Source organism: Schistocerca piceifrons, chromosome 7 (assembly GCF_021461385.2).
Source record: "Schistocerca piceifrons isolate TAMUIC-IGC-003096 chromosome 7, iqSchPice1.1, whole genome shotgun sequence".
Classification (NCBI taxonomy): Eukaryota; Metazoa; Arthropoda; class Insecta; order Orthoptera; family Acrididae; genus Schistocerca; species Schistocerca piceifrons.
The window spans coordinates 389,005,474-389,032,337 of record NC_060144.1 but is presented as its reverse complement, the minus strand read 5'-3'; the positions used below and the strand labels follow the sequence as shown (position 1 = coordinate 389,032,337).

At 42.1% G+C, this 26,864-nt stretch overlaps 1 protein-coding gene across 1 annotated transcript in view; it reads left to right on the top strand.

Moving 5' to 3' along the window:
• Positions 1–26,864, top strand: part of LOC124805356 (elongation factor-like GTPase 1) — a 597,412-nt gene that overhangs the window by 36,700 nt on the left and 533,848 nt on the right. Inside the window, exons 4-6 of the mRNA XM_047265897.1 lie at positions 1,428–1,567; positions 12,697–12,828; positions 17,429–17,622. Of these exons, the coding sequence (XP_047121853.1) occupies positions 1,428–1,567; positions 12,697–12,828; positions 17,429–17,622 (466 nt within the window). The remainder of the gene's footprint in view (positions 1–1,427; positions 1,568–12,696; positions 12,829–17,428; positions 17,623–26,864) is intronic.

Here is a 26,864-nt window from a genome sequence, read left to right as displayed (position 1 = left end):
CTGGATGTTGACAATTCAACCAACTGGCTAATTTGAGACTTGCAACGGGGCCCCTTTTAGCCTCTATCAGATGTCAATAACTCTGTCTCACACGAGAAGGTGGCCTCTCTGTGTCCTTTGCAGTGGTCTCTCAATATCTGACTCTGTTCACAGCCATTCTATACCCTAGTAGGCTTGGTAAAATCACTAAACATAAACAACACTAATGCAATGTGGTGACCATTCTACCTGTCAAAGAAAATTGCAGCTCTAATCATTTACATATCTGCCAGTGGTGTGTCTGTGTATGAAGTTACATTGGCATCTGACCATGTCTTCTAGGTGCTTTAATTTTTTTATCAAGAAGTGTATTTGTCATTCTTGAATTGTTGGGTATACAGTAAGATATCGTCATCTTCCTTGCATGATATTTCACTGACATGACTTTTGCCTTGGTCAAGTGCTACCTGAGACCAGTCGTCAATGCAACATGTCTGTAATTTGTAGCTTCTGCCTTCTCATTCTGTCTGACGTCTTCTCATGCAGGAGCTGCAATCGGATGTCTGAACCATCTGACATTCCAGTTTCTGTCTGTGCCTATAGGCGCCACCCTTGAGTCTTCTGTTTTTGGTCCAAGCCAACTACTCACATTCTGTGTGCAATCTGTTCCCATTTGGGTTGTCCTGGGACATTCCATTGTTTTTAATAGATGTAGTGCAGGATATCACACTTAACTGAGCCGGTAGTCTGTGTCCCGATTGGTAAGACTCTCGGTCAGTCGAATATCGATAGACTTCCTCACTCTGCTGCCCCAGTACCTGGGAATCTGGGCCAGGATTCTCATCTCTTCATAGCTCATGAAATTATCATGTCCCAAGCAGTGTTCAGCAATGGCTGACTTTGTTGCTTGTCACAAATGAGTTTGTGTTGTTATTCTTGTCATCTTATGTCAATAGTTCTTGTACTACATCTTTGGATTTAACTGATGGCTAAGTGCATGTTAAACTGCAATAATACCTTTTCATCAAGAATTTTCAAACATAACTGTGACTGACTGGTGATGTGCCATATTCTGCAATAGCAATGTACACATTTCCCATTTGATAATATCTGTAATCAATAGCCAGTATTGGAGCATCAACCTTCTGTTTCAGTATGGTGTATGATAATATGTTTATGTTCAGTGTTACTAAAATGCATATATTGAATAATAATCGAATGAAGCTGCAAATGAAAGTAGGTGGTTCATTGCATTTTCCTATATTTATATTTCCTGTATACTGATGCTTTAATCTTGTATATAATGGAATTCTTGTGAGTTATTTGTCAGTTTTCTTATAATTTGTGCTCATAATTTACTAATGTTAATATTCTGTTGTTCAGATTGTCTTTAACTCATTTTCTCTGGAATGAATCATTTTAAATCTGAGCAAAATTTATTTTTCTAGGTAAAGAAGAATTTCTTGTGAATTTGATTGATTCACCTGGCCATGTAGATTTTTCCCTGGAGGTTTCAACAGCTGTTCGGTTATGTGATGGAGCTATAGTTGTTGTTGATGTAGTTGAGGGAGTTTGTCCTCAAACAAGGGTATAAAAATTATTTTAGTCATAATTATTTAATATCACATCATTTCTGTAGATGTTAACTTCCATTATTTGTAAGACTTTAGTCATATCGGTATCTTTCTACCTGTTGCAACATACACATAATTACCATTGCTGTTAGGATGTAAATGGCACATTGTCTTACTTCTTTGTGTTTCAAGACTAATTTAGTAGAATGGCATTCTTGCAGAAGAATATAAAATGAATAATAATTAAATTTGTCAGAGAAGAAACTGTGGCAACTGGAGCAGAGCTGACACACACATTCCCTGTTTAACTATCTTTGTAATACATCTGTGACTCAAGGCATATGATGTGCTTTGTGACATTGTCAAAGGCTTTGATTATGTTGACTATAAAATCATAGAGGTAAACTGCACTATTTGTGGATTAAAGGCATCTCTCTTGCACTGGCAGAATCTTACCTTAAAAAGACAGAGAGAGAAGAAAAAACAATTACATTGGCAATCTGCGTCACAAAAGTGAGGCTAAACACAGGATGGCTGAACATAAAATTCTCTAATCAGAGGTCCACTCCTGTTCTTAGAACAAGTAATTGAACTCCCAGTAACTTTCAAGAAATGTCCCATGACTTTAATGTTACTTGGTAGTGCAAACATACTAATTAAAGTCCCAAACTCAACCATAATTGGCACATCCCAGATGAAGGCTGAACAGCCCTGTGAATGATTTACAGCAAACAACTTTGTTATTCAGTTATAAATGAATAAAGATAAATTATTGGTAATGGAAATATACATTGATGTACAGGACTGCTGAGACAGTCATGCTCGGATGCCTAATCTGTGTACCTGCAACCCCTCCCTCATGCATTTCTAGTCGGAAAATCGGCTTCCTCTCTCTGAGCCGTTAGCCACCAACCCCCAGTCACTGTGCCAATCTCCCACCTCTCTCACCCTCTATCCATCCCATCCAAAACTGCCCCCACCACAACCTACCCCACCTACCAAAATTCAGCACTGGCACTGTCTGTCCAGCCATCACCGTGTGTGTGTGTGTGTGTGTGTGTGTGTGTGTGTGTGTGTGTGTGTGTGTGTGTGTGTGTGTGTTTTCTGACTTTTATGTGCACATATCAACAACTCAGTGCTTCTGCTCTCTGGTGAGGATCAGATTTAATCCAAACACTTTTGCATGCAGTAGGTATATTTTTTAAAATAAACAAAGCATATCATACTATTAGGTAGGTGCATAAGTTCACAGCATTTTCCATAAGTTTATTAACCACAACAGAGACACATAACAGAGACTATAGTTTTCAATAACATATTCTTTTTCACTATTTACAGGAGTCTGCCAACACTGGGATAACTTTTTGATTCCGTGATTGTAGAAATCATGTAGTTTGAGGCAAAGAACTCATCAAACCATGTTAGGAGCACATTTTCACCTGGAAAGGAAGTTCTTTGAAATTTTTTCAATAGAGAGTCAAAATGGTGAAAATGTGAGGGTGCAAGGTCAGTTGGATAAGGTGGTTGTGGAATGACTTCCCAACCTATCTTCTGTATAGCACTTTTTGTCAGTCCAGAAGAATAAGAACGAGCGTTATCAAGGATAAGCATCACTTCATTCAGTTTTCCTGGTTGTTGTTCTTGGATTGCATCTGCAAGACATCTTAGTTGTTGACAATAAATGTCAGCAGTGATGGGCTCATCTTGGGGAAGCAATTTGTAGTACACCACACCATTTCTGTTCCACCATATGCATAACACTATCTCTTGCGGCTCTTTGTAGGGGGATTGCTGCTTTGTTTGGGCTCAACCATGCCTTTCTATTCCTTAAGTTAGTGTAAAGAGATCATTTCTCATCCCAGTAATGATACAGGGTAGGAACGATTAGCGTTTTTCATGAGCAAATTGATGACAAGCAGGCAAAGATGCACATACGACCACTGCCAGTTTCTGTGACTTTGACTTAGTGCATATGGTACCCATGCACCTAATTTTTGAACCTTCTCCAATGCATGCAAATGTTGCACAATGGTTGAATGATCACACTGCATCACATTTGCTAGTTATTGAGTATGCTGATGAGGATCATTGTGGATAAAAGTGTTTAAACAATCTTCAAAATCCCCGAAGGTCATCCTGAACATGGAGAGTCATTAATGTCAACACAATCCTCCTTAAAACGAGAAAACCATTTTCGTGCCATGCTTTGTCCAGTGATGTTATCCACACCATATGGCACAAATGTTTCTGGTGGCCACCCCTGCTGTGCCTCCTCTATTGAACTCAAACAGAAGAATATGAGTATGTTGGAAATGCTCCAACATCTCCACTTAGCATTTTTTTTCTAGTGTCCACAGCTCCATTGTCTCCAAATGACAAATTGACAATATGTAAACTCAAATAGCAACAGTGAACTACAAATAAAAAATGCTAATTGATAAATAAACTCATAGCAACCAGAATACCCACATAGAAGACAGAAACACAATGAACGAATGCACCAGCCTAATACTTGGAAGCAAAAATTCTCAGACAGCTCCATGGAATGCTACCTGCTTTTACTGTCCATCCTATCACAATTTTTTTTAGATACCACATTAGGGAAGTTATGTCTGACAGATTTGAGCAGGAGAATGTTGTCCCTGTTGTGACTCGCCGATCTTTCAAAGTGCCGCCGCGCAGTTACGTGCGTTCTCTACATGCGGCGCTGTCTGCCAGCCATGCAGCAGCAGCACCACCTAAGCGGCCAGCCAGCCAATGGTCGCTAGACTTGGACTCAGTTATGATTTGATTGTTAAAGTGTACACATGTCTTACTCTGTTTACTTGATCTGTGACTTTCATATATTGCATCTTCCTTGAAATATATTTGTTCAACTTGAAGTTATAAAAGTCCTCCTAGGCAGTATTTCAAAGCTGGACCAATAAAAAATCAGTCAGTCAATCAATCAATCAATCATTCAGTGGTAAAACTGAACTAATAAGGAGCCCTGTGCAGTGTTTCATACATGTGTATGATTTTGCAGTCTTTTTGTTCCTCTCTCAGTCCTGCTACAGCAACTTGTCAGTACAAGTTCTGTGCGGTTCCAGATTCACTACAATCCAAACTGCCACTTGCTTTCCAATAGAAGCAGTTATTGCAGATAATCTGTGAGCAGTGGCGTCTGTTGGGATCTGTGCAAAGCAATATCTTGTGGCACATGTTGTGGGTCAAATACTAACATTCACCCTGGTTTGGAGTCAATTGATACCGTCAATATCTTGTGGCACATGGCGTGGGTCAAATACTAACATTCACACAGGTTTGGAGTCAATTGATTCTTTGGCTACTGAAGAGGTCCAGAATAGTTTTAGACTTGGTATGGCATGGGAATAATAGCGCTCCTGCCTATGTTTGTAATTCAATTTTTAATGAAATTTTAAATGAACACCTCAACTATGTAGCTGTAGTTATGGATTCCTCTAGGCAGGGGGATTGTCTTGGCTGCTCGGTGGTTATTTTCATGGGGATGTCCTCTAGAATTGTTTACAAAATAACTTTAGTGTCTTTGATTCAGAGTGCAGAATTGCTTACAATTTTGAGGGTAGTGGTGCAGATGTGACATATTCGTGATGAAAAATTTGTCATATATTCCAGCTGCCTAAGTGCTCTTCAATCTATTCAATGAAAATACCCAGCAGACAGATATGACCAGGACATCCAGGACTTACTTCTCTGCCTGCAAAGGCTGGGAAGGAGGAGCATTCTGTTGGGTGCCAAGGCACAACAAAATTCAGGGAAATAAATCAGTAGATGTGATAGTGAAGGAAGTGTGTCTTCTAAATCAGGTGGATCAATGCACTGTCACCCTACATACTATATCCTCAGAGTTGAGGTACAGGGTCATGCATCGGTGGGAAGAAGAGTTACAGGAAGTGACACTCAGTAAAACGAGCTACCAGGCAATGGTGTCCCTCCTTCTGGCCCTGACATGACTATAACCATGAAATGATCTGATATGACATGAAGTCCTCAGTTGTCATTGGGTAGAGCAAAGTCCAATGTTGCATGGCTTCCTATTCTGGCAGGGGGACCCTACAGTGTGTAGTGCTTGTGGTGTACAAATTGCAGTACACCATGTTTTAACTTAATGTGTTTTATACTTAGACGAGAGGATAGAGGTTCTTTTACCAGCTGTTTTTCCCTTCATTTTAGGTAACAATGAGATGAATGTGGTACAACTTGTATGATTTTGTGAGATGTTTGACTTGCTCTCTAAACTTTCAAGAAGGAGGTTTTGGTGTGGTACTGGTGTGCATGCTCATCTGGTCTTTGTAAGTGATCAGTCAGTAACATTTTCCGTGGTTTCTCTTCACTTTTGTTCTATATCTCAAACATAGTTTTAATAACACATTTTTAACATTGACTAATTTAAAAATTTATTCATGATAGGGTATGAATGGGTAGGTGAATGTGAATGAAAATGGGAGATAGTGATGATAATGGTAAGTGATATTATATTTTAGGCATTTTTAGTCTGAAGTGTTTTAACAATCTTCCTAACACATTTTGTTTTCAAAAGGGCACTAATAACTTTGCTCTTGAGGACCTTAATTCACTCTCTGTCTCGGCTTACACAACTTCCTGTTGCTTACCTGTGGACTCTCACACTGTTTTGAATTTGTTGTTGGCAGCAGGTATGTTCAGCCTGTGATTGGGCACCTTTATCTGGCTGTAATGTTTGCTTCAGGTGGTCAGGATGCAAGCCCATGTACATGTGCAAGAAACTAAAGAAAAAATTAGCTTATAATTTTCTAGAATTCCTTCTCATTTTTGAGACTCTTAGTTCTCGTGTTACTTTATTTTCAAAAATTTAGTTGAGATATTTGAAAATTATGTAGGCACTGTACAGTCATGTTAAAGTGACCGGCACCTATGTATGAAGTCAGTTTGCAGTAACCACTCACAAATGGCAGGTGGCAGCATTAGCAGTGGAGTGTGTATAAACAGTGCCAGGGGATGCAGATGGCAGTGCACTCATCATTGTAATGTGGAAACTGTCCGATTTATCTGATGTCCAAAAGGGCATGAGCGTTGGCTTTTAGGCCAAGGGTGGAACCATTTCCCAAATAGCTAAGTCTGTTAACTGTTAGCATACTGCCTTGGTTAAACTATACCATGTGTGGCAAAATGATGCAATCCAAAACCAGTGTCGAGACAGCTGTGGTGCACCATGGATCATAAATGACAAGTACGACATTGCAGTGCCTGTGTCATTTTGAATTATGCATACATGTCCAAAGTAACAACTACTGTGGTGAGTGCAGCCATTATGAAATACATTAATGTATTTGCAATTGTGAATATACAGGGTGGTCCCGAATTCATGGTACAAACTTTAATGGTAGGTGCAGGACATTGTAACAAGGATATATTGTATAGGAATGTATAGTCCCAGGTGACGCGGTGAGGCGTAAACAGGGGAAATAACGGCCGAAAGGAAAACGAAAGATTTTATTGAAATCGTTGTTGACAAGTGTCATGTTTACAGTAAGTGTTCAAAATTGCGTCCACCATGAGCGATACATGCTTGACAGCGTCGGTGCAGCGATTGGCGTACACGTTCAAAGATGCCTGGTATTTCACGCACACCTGCAGCAGCTACAGATATGCGAGCAACGAGATCCTCATCTGAGTCAACTGGAGTCTCATAAACAAGACTCTTAAGATGTCCCCATAAAAAGTAATCGAGGCAAGAGAAATCAGGAGATCGGGGTGGCCAAGGGACTGGTCCACCACGCCCAATCCATCTAGCACCAAACGTGGCATTCAGGTAATTCCGTACAGCAGTGCTGAAGTGTGCTGGCGCTCCATCGTGCTGAAACCACATGCGGTTACGAATGGCGAGCGGAACATCTTGCAGCAGTTCTGGTAACACTTCTTGCAGAAAAATAAGATAGCTTTCGCCACAGAGTCGCGTGGGTAGTAAGTATGGCCCAATCAAAAAGTCGTTCACAATACCAGCCCACACATTAATACTGAAACGTTGTTGATACGCATGTGGACGCGTTGCATGTGGATTATCTGTTGCCCACACATGGGAATTGTGCGCATTAAAGACACCCTCGCGTGAAAATGTCGCTTCATCTGTAAATAGCACATGACCTACGAAATCCGGCTGCAACGCACATTGCTGCAACAACCACTGGCAGAAGTTCACGCGAAGAGGATAATCTGCCGGATTCAATGCTTGTACTTTTTGAAAATGGAAGGGGTGTAAGCGATTTTCATTTAACACTCTGCATACAGTCTGATGACTCACATGTACGTCGCGCGCAACAGTTCTTGTGCTTGACTCGGGTCTATCAGCCACTATGTTCAAGATGCGTTCTTCCAGTCTTGGAGTGCGTACAGCTCTTAATCGACCAGCGTCATGTCTGTTGACGTCGAACGTACCTGTTTCACAAAGTTGACGATGTAACCGTTGAAAAATTCTATGATCCGGCATTCGTCGATTAGGATACTCCGCGCGATACATTCGTAACGCAGCTCTGGCGTTACCATTTGCACGGCCGTACATGTAATGCATGTCTGCTTTTTCTGCATACGTAAAGTCACCCATCGTCTACGGCAGCACAATTGTGAATGGCGCTTGTCCCTACTGCGATACATCATGTTCATCTACTGCCCTCTACCGGCAGTGACACCAACCGATCACTCCATTTCTCTTTCCCCTGTTTACGCCTCACCGCGTCACCTGCGACTATACATTCCTATACAATAAATCCTTGTTACAATGTCCTGTACCTACCATTAAAGTTTGTACCATGAATTCGGGACCACCCTGTAGATAACTAGTTCTGGGGGGGACACGGACAACAGTGCAGTCGTTATTGTTGTCCAAAAAGGGCATGATCATTGGCTTTTGGGCCAGGGGTGGAACCACTTCATGTCCAAAAGAACAGGCACTGCAGTGATTATAGCCATTATGAAATACATTAAATGTATTTGCAGTTGCGAATATGGCTAACCATCAGCTTTAGAATGGTATGAGAACAATGAAAATTTGTGCCAGACCAGGACTCAAGCCTGGATTTCCTGCTTATTGCGAGCAGTCACCTTACCACTTGGTAAGCCAAATAGTAAGGTGACCACTCATGATAAGTGGGAAATCCAAGTTTGAGTACTGGTCTGGCACAAATTTTCATTGTCATCATCCCATTCTACAGCTGATGGTTATCTATATTCGCATTTGCGAATACATTTAATGTGTAAATGACAAGGGCAAATGACAGCTGTCAAGAAGTGTATGGGTGAATGCATGTGCAGTTGTTGAGCAACTGACCACGAAGGTGAACCAAAGAGCTACCAACAGTATCTCCTCAATGACCATTCAGTGACTGTTACGGCATTAGGGCCTTTGCAGCGTGTGCCTCGTTCATGCACCCATGCTGACTGCTATTCATCAGTGATGAAGGTTGGAATTTGCCTGTCAATAACACAACTAGAGATCAGCTGATTGGTGACAGGTGGCATTTTTGGATGAATCAGGGGCTATGCTCCATCGGACAGATGATCATTGGCGTGTGCAAAATGAAACTTCTGAGAGCAAATACCGTGCAACAATTATCAGAAGTGTTCAGACTGGAGAGAATTTGTGGATGATATCATCATTCTGGAAGGCATAATCTACATCTACATTTATACTCCACAAGCCACCCAACGGTGTGTGGCGGAGGACACTTTTCATGCCACCGTCATTACCTCCCTTTCCTGTTCCAGTCACGTATGGTTCGTGGGAAGAACGACTGCCGGAAAGCCTCTGTGCATGCTTGAATCTCTATGATTTTACATTTGTGGCCTCCTCGGGAGGTATAAGTAGGGGGAAGCAATATATTCGATACCTCATTCAGAAACGCACCCTCTCGAAACCTGTACAGCAAGCTACACCGCGATGCAGAGCGCCTCTCTTGCAGAGTCTGCCACTTGAGTTTGCTAAATATCTCAGTCACGCTTACCAAATAACCCTGTGACGAAATGTGCCGCTCTTCTTTGGATCTTCTTTATCCCCTCTGTCAACCCAACTTGGTACAGATCCCACACTGATGAGCAATACTCAAGCTAAAAACTCTTCAATCCAGCCACACAGCTGGTCTGATATTTTGTAGGCTCTTACTTTGTTTATCAGGCGACAGTGCAGAACTGTATCAAATGCCTTCCAGAAGTCATGGATAATGACATCTACCTGGTAGCCTGTATCTAATATTTTCTGGGTCTCATGAACAAATAATGTGAGTTGGGTCTCACACGATCACTGTTTCCGGAATCCATGTTGATTCCTACAGAGTAGATTCTGGGTTTCCAGAAATAACATGATACGTGAGCAAAAAACATGTTCTAAAATTCTACAACAGATCGATGTCAGAGATATGGGCCTATAGTTTTGTGCATCTGCTCGATGACCCTTCTTGAAAACTGGAACTACCTGTGCTCTTTTACAATCATTTGGAACCTTCCATTCCTCTAGAGACTTGCGGTACACGGCTGTTAGAAGGGGGGCAAGTTCTTTCTCGTACTCTGTGTAGAATCGAATTGGTATCTCGTCAGGTCCAGTGGACTTTCCTCTGTTGAGTGATTTCAGTTGCTTTTCTAGTCCTTGGACACTTATTTCGATGTCAGCCATTTTTTCGTTCATGCGAGGTAATGTAGCAACACACACATGCTTCTGTACTTGGGGAGCATGTTCATTGTTTTTATGGTTTGCTAAGTACTAGGATGAGTTTACCATACTCCCCTGACCACCAAACTCCCCAGACTTAAACCCAACTGAGAATCTGTGGGACCGCCTTGATTGGACTGTTCACACTCTAGTTACTCAACCAAGAAATGTAATGCCACTGGCCATGGCACTGGAGTCAGCTTGGCTCCACATTCTTGTCTGTAACTTCCAGAACCTCACTGACTCTCTTGAAATATCTGTTTTTGAACATTACAGCAGGAAGTTTTTACCTGTTGTTTCACATCCACAGACTTCCACTCCTTTCTGTTTTGATTTATTTCTTGCATTATTGTTCCTCTTCTATTCTTATAAATATACTTGCCTCATTATTTCATTTTGTTTGTTTGCAAATATTCACTGGATCATCCAAAACATTACGAACATTTGCCTAATAATGTGTTAGTCCACCTTTGTAACACAATACCACAGCGGTTCTATGTGACATGGATTTAACCATGTGTCATGGCTTTAACCATTCATCAGTTGGTTCCCAGAGGTATGTGAAGTTGCTGTCTACATGTGGGTCATGCTGTTCCTATAAATTACGGCCAGTGGTTTGTGGATGTGGACCTTACGCCCAGTACCATCCCAGATCTGTTCCGTTGGTTTCAGATGAGGTGAATTTGTTGTCCAAGACATCAGCGTGAGTTCATTATCATGCTTCTCAATCTATTATAGCACCATTCTGATGTTTTGACATGGGCAGTAAACCTGCTGAAAGATGCCATCACCATTGGGGAAGAAATCAAGCATGAAGAGATGCCTTTGGTCCACAGTAATGTTCACCTAGTACACATCTGTCAAGGTGCCATCAGTTAGTACTACAGATCCCATAGAAGCCCACGTGAATGTTCCTCACAGCATAATACTGCCCCCATCAACTTGTGTCCATTGTGCGGTGCATGTTTTGATCAGCTTTTTGCCAGGATGATGCTGTATCTAGACATGGCCATTGACCTAGTGTAACAAGAAATGTGATTCACCCAACCAGGCAATACATTTCCATTCATCCACTTTCCAGCCTTGATGACATTGTGCACACTGCAACCATAATTGATAATATCATTGGGTCAGCAAGAGAACACATATGGGTAATCTGCAGAGGAGCATCATATTCTACAATTTACTCTGAATGATGTGCTCCAAAACACTTGTCTGCATCACCTTTGTTCTCTTCATTAGATCTGCTACAAATTGGCCCTTTTCCTGCTCTACAGAGCTGGTAAACCATCAACCTCTGTGTGCTGTATCACATGCATGGAGATCCAACACTTCATGGTCTACTTGTGGTTCACTGTCCTTCAACCACTTTCCATGACAGTAGCCTGCAAACAGCTGACTAGCTCTGCCATTTCTAAGATGCTTGATCTGAATAACATATTATAATAACCTGTCCTTTATCAAAGTCACTTAGGTCAGTGTGTTTCCCTATTTGTGACCCATGTCATTGTTGGAATGATTTCTCAATAATTTCTGCTCTGCTTATATACCTTTCTTATCATGTCACGTCTCTCTCTCTCTCTCTCTCTCTTTCTCTTTCTCTTTCTCTTTCTCTTTCTCTATCTATCTATCTATCTCTACCTCTCTCTACACTTCTGTTTACTTTTTTGCCCCATTTGACTCACTTACTTTTTTTTCTTTTTTTCCCTTTTAACAATGTGATTTATATTTTTATTAATCTGTGCTTGACCACGACTCAAACCTGCGACTTTGTGTTTCATGGTCAAGTGTCTACTGGGTGGCTTGTGAGGCGTGCTTGGGTTTTCAAATCAGTACACACTCCACTGCAAAGTGAAAATTCATTTTGGGAATTATTGTATTGTTTGCAGTTGCCATTTGTACTACTTTCTTTGTTGTGCTCAGTTAGTGCATTTAAACTTGATGGGAATAAACTATGTTTTTCCTTCCAGTTTTCTGACCATTCGTGCCAGTGTTATTTTTTGGCTTGTCCATCAATTTGTACTTTGTTACTAATGTTGAACAGGGTGGATGATCTGTTGTTTCATTTTTTTAATGTCTTACTTTTGTACCTTTTTCTTTTATGTTTGACTTTAATCTTTGACTTAGTGTCCATCTCTTTCTTATTGTCACGGATGTTCTGAAATTTGAATCAGAACTGTTTATTTTTTATGACTTCATAATCTATTCCTGTAGCCTGTTTTTCCTTTTTTTGTATCCCACCTTCATGCTTTGGAACTGATTTTCCAAATTTGCTCTAAATGAGTATGTAAAGCACTTCCTTTGTGAGGTAAAGGTAAAGTTACACAGTCTCTGCTCTGTTGATAGATAAAAGGCAATAAGTGTGTAATTGTTTGAAATAGGGGTTAAGTAACACAACAAATGCTGGGATTTGATGCTGTCACAAACAACATTTTTCTTTCTTAGGTTGCTTTGAGACAAGCATGGCTCGAAAATATTGTTCCAGTCTTGGTGCTGAATAAGATTGATCGACTCATTCTGGAGATGAAGTTGTCTCCATTAGATGCTTATGTGCATCTGACACAAGTACTTGAGCAGGTATGTAATATTGTTACTAGCTTAACAAATGCTTAAGATATTAAAGAAAGTAAATTATAAGAACAAGCACTCAACCTTCAAGTAATATATGTACTAATTAATAGCAAATATAGTAATCTGCTTTTCCCATTGGTATTTAGTCCCAAACACTTCCTGTTCCTGGCCTTGGCACTATTTGGGGTAACCTAGGAAGATAGGTAGGGGAAGAGTGGGTGAAGTGTTATGGGTGCAGTGCATGGTGTCAACATGGAAAATGTGATGGGAATAATTGCAACCTGGTGAAGTGAGAGGAGGTAGTGATGTGTTGTATGTGTAAGTTTAAGGAGCAGGAAGGAATTTGGGGGGGGGGGGGGGTGGGGTGGTAGTAGTGAAAGAGTGGTAGACATTCCTCCACAATGTGGATGAGGCAGCAGTGAAACTAAATAGGGTGGAGAGATTGAGGTACAAGTGGATAGTCTATAGTAAGACTCTGAGGGGTGGAAGGGGGGGGGGGATAAATAGAATAGGGACACACTTGGAGAGATAAGTATTGCATGAAATACACTCCTGGAAATGGAAAAAAGAAAACATTGACACCGGTGTGTCAGACCCACCATACTTGCTCCGGACACTGCGAGAGGGCTGTACAAGCAATGATCACACGCATGGCACAGCGGACACACCAGGAACCGCGGTGTTGGCCGTCGAATGGCGCTAGCTGCGCAGCATTTGTGCACTGCCGCCGTCAGTGTCAGCCAGTTTGCCGTGGCATACGGAGCTCCATCGCAGTCTTTAACACTGGTAGCATGCCGCGACAGCGTGGACGTGAACCGTATGTGCAGTTGACGGACTTTGAGCGAGGGCGTATAGTGGGCATGCGGGAGGCCGGGTGGACGTACCGCCGAATTGCTCAACACGTGGGGCGTGAGGTCTCCACAGTACATCGATGTTGTCGCCAGTGGTCGGCGGAAGGTGCACGTGCCCGTCGACCTGGGACCGGACCGCAGCGATGCACGGATGCACGCCAAGACCGTAGGATCCTACGCAGTGCCGTAGGGGACTGCACCGCCACTTCCCAGCAAATTAGGGACACTGTTGCTCCTGGGGTATCGGCGAGGACCATTCGCAACCGTCTCCATGAAGCTGGGCTACGGTCCCGCACACCGTTAGGCCGTCTTCCGCTCACGCCCCAACATCGTGCAGCCCGCCTCCAGTGGTGTCGCGACAGGCGTGAATGGAGGGACGAATGGAGACGTGTCGTCTTCAGCGATGAGAGTCGCTTCTGCCTTGGTGCCAATGATGGTCGTATGCGTGTTTGGCGCCGTGCAGGTGAGCGCCACAATCAGGACTGCATACGACCGAGGCACACAGGGCCAACACCCGGCATCATGGTGTGGGGAGCGATCTCCTACACTGGCCGTACACCACTGGTGATCGTCGAGGGGACACTGAATAGTGCACGGTACATCCAAACCGTCATCGAACCCATCGTTCTACCATTCCTAGACCGGCAAGGGAACTTGCTGTTCCAACAGGACAATGCACGTCCGCATGTATCCCGTGCCACCCAACGTGCTCTAGAAGGTGTAAGTCAACTACCCTGGCCAGCAAGATCTCCGGATCTGTCCCCCATTGAGCATGTTTGGGACGGGATGAAGCATCATCTCACGCGGTCTGCACGTCCAGCACGAACGCTGGTCCAACTGAGGCGCCAGGTGGAAATGGCATGGCAAGCCGTTCCACAGGACTACATCCAGCATCTCTACGATCGTCTCCATGGGAGAAGAGCAGCCTGCATTGCTGCGAAAGGTGGATATACACTGTACTAGTGCCGACATTGTGCATGCTCTGTTGCCTGTGTCTATGTGCCTGTGGTTCTGTCAGTGTGATCATGTGATGTATCTGACCCCAGGAATGTGTCAATAAAGTTTCCCATTCCTGGGACAATGAATTCACGGTGTTCTTATTTCAATTTCCAGGAGTGTATATTCCCAGTAGATAAAACAGACCACCATAAACTGTAAAATGGAATGATGACAATGAAAATTTGTGCCATACTGGGTCTCAAACCCAAATTTCACACTTAACTCAAGCCTGGTGTCGCAAATAAATACAATCTTGCACTGCCTTTGTCATCAACAAGTATTATGCAACATTCCTTTGGGGAGGCATACTTCAGTTAAAATGTCTTCCCCCTGTGCGGGAATTACATAATGTATACGATTGCAGGTTGTGAGTCATAAACGATAATATATGGAAGTTTGAGTCCGGCTGTGAGTCGTGCGTGCATAGCAAAAGTGGTTAAGGCAATCGCTCATCTGATGAGGGAAACCTGGATTCAAGTCCCAGTCCAGCACATATTTTCATTGTCGTCATTCCATTATCCAGCTGAAGGTGGTTTGTATTTGTAACTGCGAATATATTTCCTGTTTTTCATGGTGGCTGTACTTGCTGCTGTGCCTGTCCCTTTGGACTAGCATGCATGTCCTAAGGAACACTGTGTAGTACTTCTTAACAACATGCACTGTATATTGCAAATAAGTATTGGACAGGGACTAGTGAAAGTAAGTCAGTTGATTTTAACACCAGAGGATATGTTTGAAGGCAGTTCTTATATATGTAATTTAAAGAAACTGATGACCTATGTGTGTGTTCATGGTCAAACTGTGGTGAAGGACAGGTTTGGCAACTGAATTATAGAAGAGTGCACATGGCCAACTTCAGTGCCTGCTTTACAAACCCACTTGTCTGGATCTCCCTCTCAAATTCTATGAATTGTGTAGGTAGGATCTATTCCATTTCTTGTTTCTGCATCTGTACAGCACATAGTGGAGAGCTATCTTGACTCATTTCATTGTTTGTATTCCACCAAGGATTATCCAGTATGATCTTTATGAATGATAAATGTAAAAATATAAAGGAGAAATAACGGGGATTAGTGCTAAAGGACATGGAATGAAAATGCTGTGATAGAGCCAGATATGGAAAAAGTATGTGGTGTGTTGTTAGCAATGACGCATTGTAAAACAGTTTTATGTCAACAGCCCAGAAACTGAAGGACAAATTGAAGTAACTTAGGTTTACACAAGAAGACAGTATTTGCTGTTCTCAAGCAGAACAAGGTAATTGACTAGATAATGCTGTACAGACTCAGTATGTTATTTCATTGTTATTTGGAAGCATCGTACCAAAACATTTGTGCAGGATGTTGACCAATGTATGTTAAATATTTCAGAAATATGAAATTTGTGTAGCTAAAAATTTTCGATAAACAGGAGCTTCATATATGAAGTCTTGATGTTAAAATAAATCTTCTACAAGAGATAATTATAAAGCTTTAATTATCATCTCAAAAAACCAATCTGCAATGATGAAACTTGGCAATGGTGTTAGTCCTCAGCAAATTCACCCTTAAATGAAAATCATTTTTCCCAACAATGCAGAAACCTCATTGTAGAACTTGGCATTTTGGTTATTCAGGAAATGATTCAGCTCAATAATCACCTTGGTGCCTTTCTGAAAATGCATCATACAATGGTTCCTTCAACCAAAGAAAGAGGTAGCAGACACTGGGTGTTATGTAAGGAGAATATGAGGACGGAGTAGAGGGTGGAGGGTGAGACAAAATTTGATAGAGAATCGTCATGTATGACTGTTCTGGCAGAATGCGCTGGAGTATTGTTGTGAAGCAGAAGCACGTCCTTTGACAGCTTCCCATGGCATTTCGTGTGGACATCCTCCAGTAACTTCATCAGGTCATTTCAGTAGTATGCTCCTGTGATGGTTTCTCCCTCATGAGCATAATGTGTTAACAGTACTCCATGGCAATCACAAAACACACTCAGCATCAATAACTTGCCAAGTGATGGTTGTGTCTTCACCTTATGGGTGCTGATGAATCAATGTTTCCACTACTTGCTTTGGTCCATTGCTTTGGGGTTGCAGTGATACACCCAGCACTCATACGAGATGACAGGCATCAAAAGAAGTCATGTGTCTTGTTCTGCTGCAACATTTCTGCTGCTGTCTCAATCTTTGAACACCGGGGCCTGTGCTTCCCTAGCAGTTCCTTGTTCTTCACATTGAGTTGGTTTGGCACTTCATATTTTGTCATCCAGACTTGGTTAACAACTCTGAAAGCATCTGCACCACCTAGCCTGTGCTCGTAGGATGGTGCATTGTTGCTGTATGCCCTCACCAACTCAGCATTTTTGCTGCATTGTTCTTCACCTTCAAATGCAGGAAATGAATTATTGCATGATACTCTACTTTATCAAAGTGCTGCACCATTTTGTTACAGCTCTTCTGATGGTGTTGTGGCAAGGGGATTTCCATGTGTACAAGGACTGCAGATATGTTCCTGCTAACAAACATCAAATTAATTACATCATTTTGTTTTTTCAAGGTGGTTATTAAAACATTATGACAAGCCCTCATACAGTCAATTTATCTAACTTTTCACATCTGTGAGATGACTCCAAATAGTTATGAAGTGGTCACATAAATGCTTAAATCAATGATATTCTCTGTAATTTGAATGATTACTGCATTTTAATATTTTAAAGCAAGCAGAATACATAGTATAAAGCAGTTTGTCTTATTTGTATTATGACCCTCCCAGGTGAATGCAGTGGTGGCACAGTTGTTTACAACAGAAATCCTTGGAAAATCTGCATCAGATTCATCTTCTGTAACTATTGGAGGCCTCTATGACTGGACTACAGGTCTGGAAGATATTGATGACTCAAATATTTATTTTTCACCAGAGAAAGGGAATGTTGTCTTTGCAAGTGCAATTGATGGATGGGGCTTCAGGTGGGTATTTGGAAATGATGACAAAACATATTCGTTGTTAAACTGTTGTTTACAGTAACAACAAAGTAAGTTACATGTTACATGAAACAGGAAAAACATATAATGTAATTAAGTTAAGTAATTTGATTAATTTAACAATTTAAAAATATTGTGTTATTGTACTGCTCCTAATCCAGTAAAATGACCATTATGGAAAAGTGTAGGAAATGTACGCACTCTTCACTTGTAGCAACAAAAAAAAGTGTGTGTGTTTGTTTTAGATTGATGTGTACTTGGCTAAAAAATTCACTTACTTTTTCATGTAGTTCCCTTTGAGGTCAGTGCACTTTGTGTGGTATTTTTACATGGATTAGTTCCATCCCTGAAGTGTGATTCTGCAGAATATCCACTTATGCACGTTGTATACCCTAAATTCCATTCAGACTTTTTCCATTGATAAATTTCTGTATGTGTGTGAGCAGGTTATGTGGGAATGGGAGTATTTCATTTGTAGTACATGGGATGGCTATTCAAATTGCTATAATCGTGTACATTATACCTGGATATGCACTGCAGCACCAGGTTGCTGGCATGCTACACTCAATTACTCGCCCCAGCATCTGTGTGGGTTGGCCACTGAAGGCCACTCACGAGTTATGCACATAGTGCAGCACCTGCTGCACCATGCACCAGTGCTGTCGTCTATATAAGGACAGTGTGACAGTGCCCATGCTCAGATTGTGCTCTGGTGCCTGTTGTGCTGTTATAGTGTTGGTGTTTACTTGACTGTGGGTACATAAACTCTTGTTCTTGTGACAATACTGTTGTCTGTGTCTAGCATTGTGACACAGTTGGTAATAAGTGTGGTGTTAACTTCTGTGTGCTCAGTCTATCTGGTTGTTCTGTCAGTTCTCATGTCCATGGAGGCAGTGCTCAAATCTCTCCTAGAGCAGCAGTAGGCTCTTACAGTTGCTATTGTGGTGTCACCGCCAGACACCACACTTGCTAGGTGGTAGCCTTTAAATCGGCCGCGGTCCACTAGTATACGTCGGACCTGCGTGTCGCCACTGTCAGTGATTGCAGACCGAGCGCCGCCACATGGCAGGTCCAGAGAGACGTACTAGCACTCGCCCTAGTTGTACAGCCGACTTTGCTAGCGATGCTACACTGACAAATACGCTCTCAATTGCCAAGACGATAGTTAGCATAGCCTTCAGCTACGTCATTTGCTACGACCTAGCAAGGTGCCATTACCAGTTAATATTGAAATTATAAAACATGTACCGTCAAGAGCGATGTTCTCCAATTATGGATTAAAGTTAAGTATTACATCAACTACGTACTTTATTTGCTACTATTAATTCCCTTAACTGTTCCAGACCTCACGCCAGCCTGCGTGAGCTTAAGCGCGTGCCTTTCGGCTTCCTCTCATAGTGACTTGGCTGTCTTGCCAAGTCACAACAGCTATCATGAACTTTTCAACCTTTTGATGTTGAAGGCTTCCATGCTGTTGGTGTACTTGTCGTCTTTTCCCCCTTACAATGAAGTGACCGAAGACTGGAAGGCTTACAAGACGCAGCTTTGGCAACCTTTTCTTGCTTTTGATGTCACTGATGCAAACATGAGTAAGGCCGTGTTCCTTTCTTGAATTTCTCCTTGGATCTACCAGCTGTTGTGCCAGTTAGCATCAGTCAAGGAACCTGGGTCAGTTTTGTTCGACGAAATGTGTAGGTTGTCATCAAATAATCATTGTAAATGTGTGCATGTGACTACAGCATGTATAAAGTTCTGTCAATGTCATGAATACCTCCAACACTCCTACTGTGCTCAAGTGGCCAAACTTCACAGCCTCAGTCGCAAATGTGAATTTGTTACTGATACTTGTCATGATTTCTGTGCTGTTTGTATGGTCTGTGATGCCATTGAAGGTGCATCAGTGTGTACTACAGTGTGAGAATCCATCTTTGGCTGAAATGTTGCATATTTCACAGTCTTTTGAAGTATCTCACACTGCTGGTGATCAGATTGAGGCTTGGTGTGACATTGCCGTGGTGGCTCCTGTTACTGGTTGTCAGGTATCAGTTAGTTGTCAGGGGGAGGACAACATAGCAGCCATACAACTGTGGCCTCTGCCTTGCACTGGACAACATCGTGTCAAACAACAACCACCTCAGATCTCAGCACTCCTGTTTTGCCTACATGTTTCATGCAACATTACAGGGTCATGTGCTCTAAACACTGGGCGACTTGTAACAATGTCAGGAAAAAAGGACGTATAGCCTCTGTCTGTCACTCCCAGCCCTCTCCTGCAGATATGGACAGGGATGTCCATTGCTTCGAGTAAAAACAAAAGTTTAAAATTTTGAACATGGGTGCACTCCAGCAATTGTGCATGCAAGGGCTTCAGTGGATTGGGAATAAGAGCCAGCCAGTTGCAAAATACAGTTCTATTAAACCTTGACCATGTTATTGACAGTTTTTAAAACAGTCTTCTTCAGAACATATTGTGTTTATTAAAAGGTATCGCAACATTGTAAGCAGAACAGATATGGTATCATTACAATAAACAAAATTACAGGAAATGTTTACAAATCATCTTAGTGAAACATACTCATATAGAATCACATTATATGTATCCAATGTGGAAGTTGATGACTCTGTCTAGTACAGGTAGTATCATCCATTTAATCATCATTTAAAGTACATGATCAAAAGTAGTTGCTTTCTACTGTAGAGCTTGGTCTTAAAATTTTAAAAATTTCACACATTTGACATTGGATCCAACAACATGTAGTGTGCTACTTGAAAAATTTGTATGTACAGAATGTTCAATTTATGAATGCATTGAAATATCTTGAACACAACACATTGGATCCAAAAAATACACTTTTTTCTTTATCCGACAGATGGCACTCTAATCTGAAAAATCAAAATGGGTAGAAAATCGTGTGTTTCTAAATGCTATTCAGTGACACTTAAATTAACATCTCACCTCCACAGTGTGAGGGTCAGACAGACAATTATTTCATAATTTTTAATGGGACTACTCTGCCTGTTATAATAAGTTGTAGTTCAATAGACGGTTAAAATGGCATGTTGAGCAGTACCCTTTTCATTGTTCGGAGGAATACAGCATTGCGAATGGGGTTTCCCATTAAAAATTATGAAATAACTGCCTGTCCTACCCTCAAAGCATGGAGATGGGCCATTGGATAGCATTTTGAAACAATGGTTTTCTACTCATTTTGATTTTTCCGATTATAGCCCCATCTGTCATGAAATGAAAAAAAGTGTTCCAGATAAATTACATATTATTTTCTGTAGAATCTGATTCTGCAACAGATAATGGGGGTTCCCATTTAAGATTTCAAAGTTACCTCCCCCCCCCCCACACATGCGGTGGGGCGGCAGTCAAGTTTGGTATCATTGGACGACCCCCTCACAGATAGACATATTTCAACTGTAAATTGTTTGGATCTGAATCTTAGTTTTAGGGCTATTTCAATATCTTCAGATGAATTGAACATCCTGTATATATAACATAAAATAAAAAATATGGCTTCGATTCATGTAGCATGTGAGTGTCCCACGAACAGAATTAGTAACGTGCACCAACTGGCTGAAGAGTAGAGGCACTAGTTTTTGGTTGCCTCTGATGCATATAGCTGGAATGAGCAGCGTGTTCGATATCATAATTACATTTTCTTTACTAGAATTAACATATTAACTGAAAATTTTGAAAAGGGTGAGGGGAGGGAGTAAAAAAGTGTATTACTAAAGTCATGTGGCTACTATCAGAAATGCTGAGGATGCATTCTTAGACTCAAGCATGTACAAAATGATCTGCAGTGGCAGTCCCAGTTACTATAGTAGACAAACTGGTGGTGCAATCAAGGTGAGGTATAAAGAATATATTTTTGGGGAAGAAAGGTAATAATGTACACTGTCCCATCTTTGAAGACCATTTACATGTTTCTGATCGTACTCTGAAGGTTTTAGAGGATACTGTAATCTAACACAAAGAAGTGAAACATTGTAGATTAGATTTATGGGGAGAGCTCGAAATTTTAAAACACTTAAATGAAAATTATGGCTACATCCTAAACAATCAACTTCTGCTTGCAAGTAGACATTTCCTAGAAGGCTTTAAACCTCTACTTCTGGCCAAGCAGCCAAGTTTACTGTTCAGTGCTGGCCTCCATGTGGTGTTTGTTTTCCTCAGAATTCTATTTTCACTAAGAGTACATCTTTTATTTTGTTATTTTACAACATACAATTTATCATCCATAGTTACGTGGCTGTTCAACATTTTACCAATCAACCATATTAGAACTACCCACTTTTTTTAAATTTTTAGTGTGTTTTATTCTGCCTATAGCTGATTTCTAGCCATAGGTACACTACTTAGTGGCCTTTGTTTATTCATTATTTGAGGGTATTTTACAACACTCCCCCCCCCCCCCCCCCCCCCCCCCCCCCGGTGTATTTGTTCATACAGAATACTTTCTTAGTACAACCACTTTGTTCAACACGATGCTTCATGAGCGATGATCTAGCACTGCCCCCTCCACCATTCTCTTTCACCAATCTTTATTGTCTTTTAATATTTGCTGTTTGCCTATCACAGTTTGTACTTTTACAGTGTTCCCTTGTGTCTGGGGTCAACTTAATATTTCAGTATTGGATACATCAATAATATTTCCTAGGAGCATTTTTGCTTCGACACTCACACTTGTTGCAGTTGTGTATTCAAACACAAATACTTGTTGTACGTTTTCATGATATTGACCTGAGCCTATGAGCTCTTTGTTAGCCACATGATTTTAATGGCACACTTTGCTCCCCCTCTTCTCTCCTCTCCCAATCGTTTTGATTAATATGTTAATTCAAGTAGTGAATATGGACTTTTGATATCACACATGCTGCTCATTGCAGCTGTGCTCATACAGGACACTCATGAATGCCACCTATCAGAAGCAACCTGAAAGTACTGCCTCTACTCTTTAGCCTGTTGGCACTTGTCAGCTTGTCATTAGTTCTGTATGTGGTACACAATTTGTCAAGTGGCACACTACATGTAGTTAGATCCAACATCAAATGTGTGATATTTCAAAAATTTTAAGACAAATCTGTGCAGTAGAGCACTACTACTTTTAAAGCATGCATTTTAAATGGTGATTAAGTGGATGACATATACATGTACTACACGGAGTCAGTGGCTCACACATTGGATACAGATAACATGATGCTATGTGAGTATGTTTCACTAAAATTATTTGTTAACATTTCCTGTAATTGTGTTTATTGTAATAATACCATATCTGTTCTACACACAATGTCATAATATTTGTTAATAGGTATAATACCTTCTGAAGAAGACAGTTTTAATATAACTTATGCTGTTTACTGAAGTGTGAGTGATGGACGAAGTTCTCAGACTACAGTTGGACGTGGGTGTAGCTTTGACACTGCTGAACCCACAAACTTGTGTGGATTTGGGGACTCTGTCATTGTTTTCAGTTACTCAATGTTTGATGATTTACAACAAGGAACATATCCCAATTTTAGGGCAATTTATGGCTCCCATCATATATAGATCTGTGATTTGTTCCTTGAGCTTTATGGTAGTGGATGATGCTGGCATTGACAATTTGTTCAGTCTGGATGCTTTTCGTGCTTTTGTTTTTTCATTGCTGATGCAGTACACCTTGTTCCCTTATCACCAGTCAGAATCTCTTGTGTTCTGAGTTTTTTTTTTTTTTTTTTTTTTTGTGTGTGTCACTAATTTTATGGCTCATTTTACCTTGAAACATATAGCACAGCCACATTTTTTCTGTGTGCACTCTATTCCAGTGGCACTGCGCAATCAAGTAAAATCAGAATTGGACAAGCTGATGTCTTTGGAGTCATACAACCCATTATGTCCTGTGAGTGATCTACCCTCCTCATATTGTTAAAGAACTGAATGGTCAGATTTTCCTCTGCGGTGGTTTTAAAGTTTCCATTGATGCTCAATCTATCATTCACGCCCACCCTTTGCTCTGTCAGGACAAGCTATTAGCCAAACTTGCTTGAGGCCAGTTTTACATGAAAATCGATTTATCTGATGTCTATTTATAATTTGCATTGGATGAGGATTAGAAACAGCTCCCTGCAATTAATCGGTCCTTTGCGTTGTATTAATATCAGGGCCTCCTGTTCAGTGTGGCTAACACTTCTGCAATTTCTCAGCATTTTAAAGAACGATTGATGATATTCATTCCAAGGTGCATCAACTTTCTTAATAACGTCATCATAATAGGTGCATCATGAACTTGTTCACGGTCTTAGATACTGCAAGGTTGAAGTGCATCTTGACTAAGTTCCACTTTTTCAGTCATCCATTGAGTATTCATGATTTGATGTTTCTTAGGATGGTGCAAAGTGCCTCACCCTTCCAAAGTCAAAGAACTCCAAGTATTTTTTAGGAAAATTGCCTACTATCCCAGGTTCATTCTGAATGCAGCCATGCTGGTCCATCCTCTCCATTAATTCCTTCACAAGGACATTTCCTTTCGCTAGATAGTGGCTTGTAAGTGTGCTTTCATGCTTTTGAAATCTAAATTGCATTCTATTTCTTGTTTGGCTAGCTTCCATCCTGCCCACCACCTCATCTTGGCTACACATGCCTCTCAGTATGGCCTCAAGGCCATTCTTGTATGCCACTATGAAGATGGTTCCGAATGTCTGATAGCATACACATAAAAAAAAGCTCAACTCCACTCAGCAGCGCTACTTCAAAGTTGAAAAGGAAGCACTTGCCATAATCTGTGCCCTAAAAAAGTTTTGTATATTCTTGTATGGGTCAAAGTTCCTTCTCATTACAGACCACAAGCCCTTGATTTTGTTGTTTATTCCTTCTGCTTCATTACCCAACAAAGCAACACATCACTTCCAGTGTTGGACCTTGCTCCCATCTTGCTACAACTACACTCCTGGAAATGGAAAAAAGAACACATTGACACCGGTGTGTCAGACCCACCATACTTGCTCCGGACACTGCGAGAGGGCTGTACAAGCAATGATCACACGCACGGCACAGCGGACACACCAGGAACCGCGGTGTTGGCCGTCGAATGGCGCTAGCTGCGCAGCATTTGTGCACAGCCGCCATCAGTGTCACCCAGTTTGCCGTGGCATACGGAGCTCCATCGCAGTCTTTAACGCTGGTAGCATGCCGCGACAGCGTGGACGTGAACCGTATGTGCAGTTGAAGGACTTTGAGCGAGGGCGTATAGTGGGCATGCGGGAGGCCGGGTGGACGTACCGCCGAATTGCTCAACACGTGGGGCGTGAGGTCTCCACAGTACATCGATGTTGTCGCCAGTGGTCGGCGGAAGGTGCACGTGCCCGTCGACCTGGGACCGGACCGCAGCGACGCACGGATGCACGCCAAGACCGTAGGATCCTACGCAGTGCCGTAGGGGACTGCACCGCCACTTCCCAGCAAATTAGGGACACTGTTGCTCCTGGGGTATCGGCGAGGACCATTCGCAACCGTCTCCATGAAGCTGGGCTACGGTCCCGCACACCGTTAGGCCGTCTTCCGCTCACGCCCCAACATCGTGCAGCCCGCCTCCAGTGGTGTCGCGACAGGCGTGAATGGAGGGACGAATGGAGACGTGTCGTCTTCAGCGATGAGAGTCGCTTCTGCCTTGGTGCCAATGATGGTCGTATGCGTGTTTGGCGCCGTGCAGGTGAGCGCCACAATCAGGACTGCATACGACCGAGGCACACAGGGCCAACACTCGGCATCATGGTGTGGGGAGCGATCTCCTACACTGGCCGTACACCACTGGTGATCGTCGAGGGGACACTGAATAGTGCACGGTACATCCAAACCGTCATCGAACCCATCGTTCTACCATTCCTAGACCGGCAAGGGAACTTGCTGTTCCAACAGGACAATGCACGTCCGCATGTATCCCGTGCCACCCAACGTGCTCTAGAAGGTGTAAGTCAACTACCCTGGCCAGCAAGATCTCCGGATCTGTTCCCCATTGAGCATGTTTGGGACTGGGTGAAGCGTCGTCTCACGCGGTCTGCACGTCAAGCACGAACGCTGGTCCAACTGAGGCGCCAGGTGGAAATGGCATGGCAAGCCATTCCAGAGGACTACATCCAGCATCTCTACGATCGTCTCCATGGGAGAATAGCAGCCTGCATTGCTGCGAAAGGTGGATATACACTGTACTAGTGCCGACATTGTGCATGCTCTGTTGCCTGTGTCTATGTGCCTGTGGTTCTGTCAGTGTGATCATGTGATGTATCTGACCCCAGGAATGTGTCAATAAAGTTTCCCCTTCCTGGGACAATGAATTCACGGTGTTTTTATTTCAATTTCCTGGAGTGTATAAAATACATTTTCTGCCTACCACGCAGCATGGCTATGCTGATGCATGGTCCTGGCTTGTGATGGGGCCAGATCCTCTTTTGATCACAATGAGCCCTTTGTTTTCACTTAGATATTGAGGTGCAACATACAGTGGATACAATGGAAGTATTTGCTATTATGGGCTCCCAGATCACAACTACTGTTGCTGTTGATCTGTTTTTGCACCAAGTAGTTCACTGTGTTCAGCTTGTTGGCTGGATCAACCAATTGACAGAGGTTCCGATCATTTCTATAACTGCTTTACTGTTCATCACCACCTTTTGGCATTTGATGGTGGTATTGCCTTAGCTACAGATGGGTTGTTGCCCAGAGTTGTGATCATAGCCACCCTACGGCAAGATGTGCTTCAGCTCCTACATGTGGGACATTGGAAGATCTTTCATATCAAGTTGTTGGCTCATTTACACGTATTTAGGCCTATCATCAAAGGTGACACTAAGTGTGTTGTTATGGCCTGCTCTCAGTGGACTCAGCAACAGTGGACTTAACAACAGTTGGTACCACGGGCGATGCTCCCTCTGGGATCTGCACAGCAGAGCCTGTGGTAACCCGTCCATTTTGATTTTGCAGGCCCCTTCCTAAATTATTATTAGTTGTTGGTTGCCAATATTTTCTCTAAATTTCCATACATTATCTGCTGTCCTTCCGTATCAGCTGTGGCTAAAGTTCAGTACCTCCAAAAAAAAAAATTCTGCAAAGGATTGTGACAGATAGCGGTCCACAGTTTGTGTCTCAGACCTATGATGATTTTTGCACTCGTCAAGGCATTCACCATGTGGCTGCTCCTCCTTTTCACCCCCTACCTAACATGAGGTGGAGTGAAACGTCT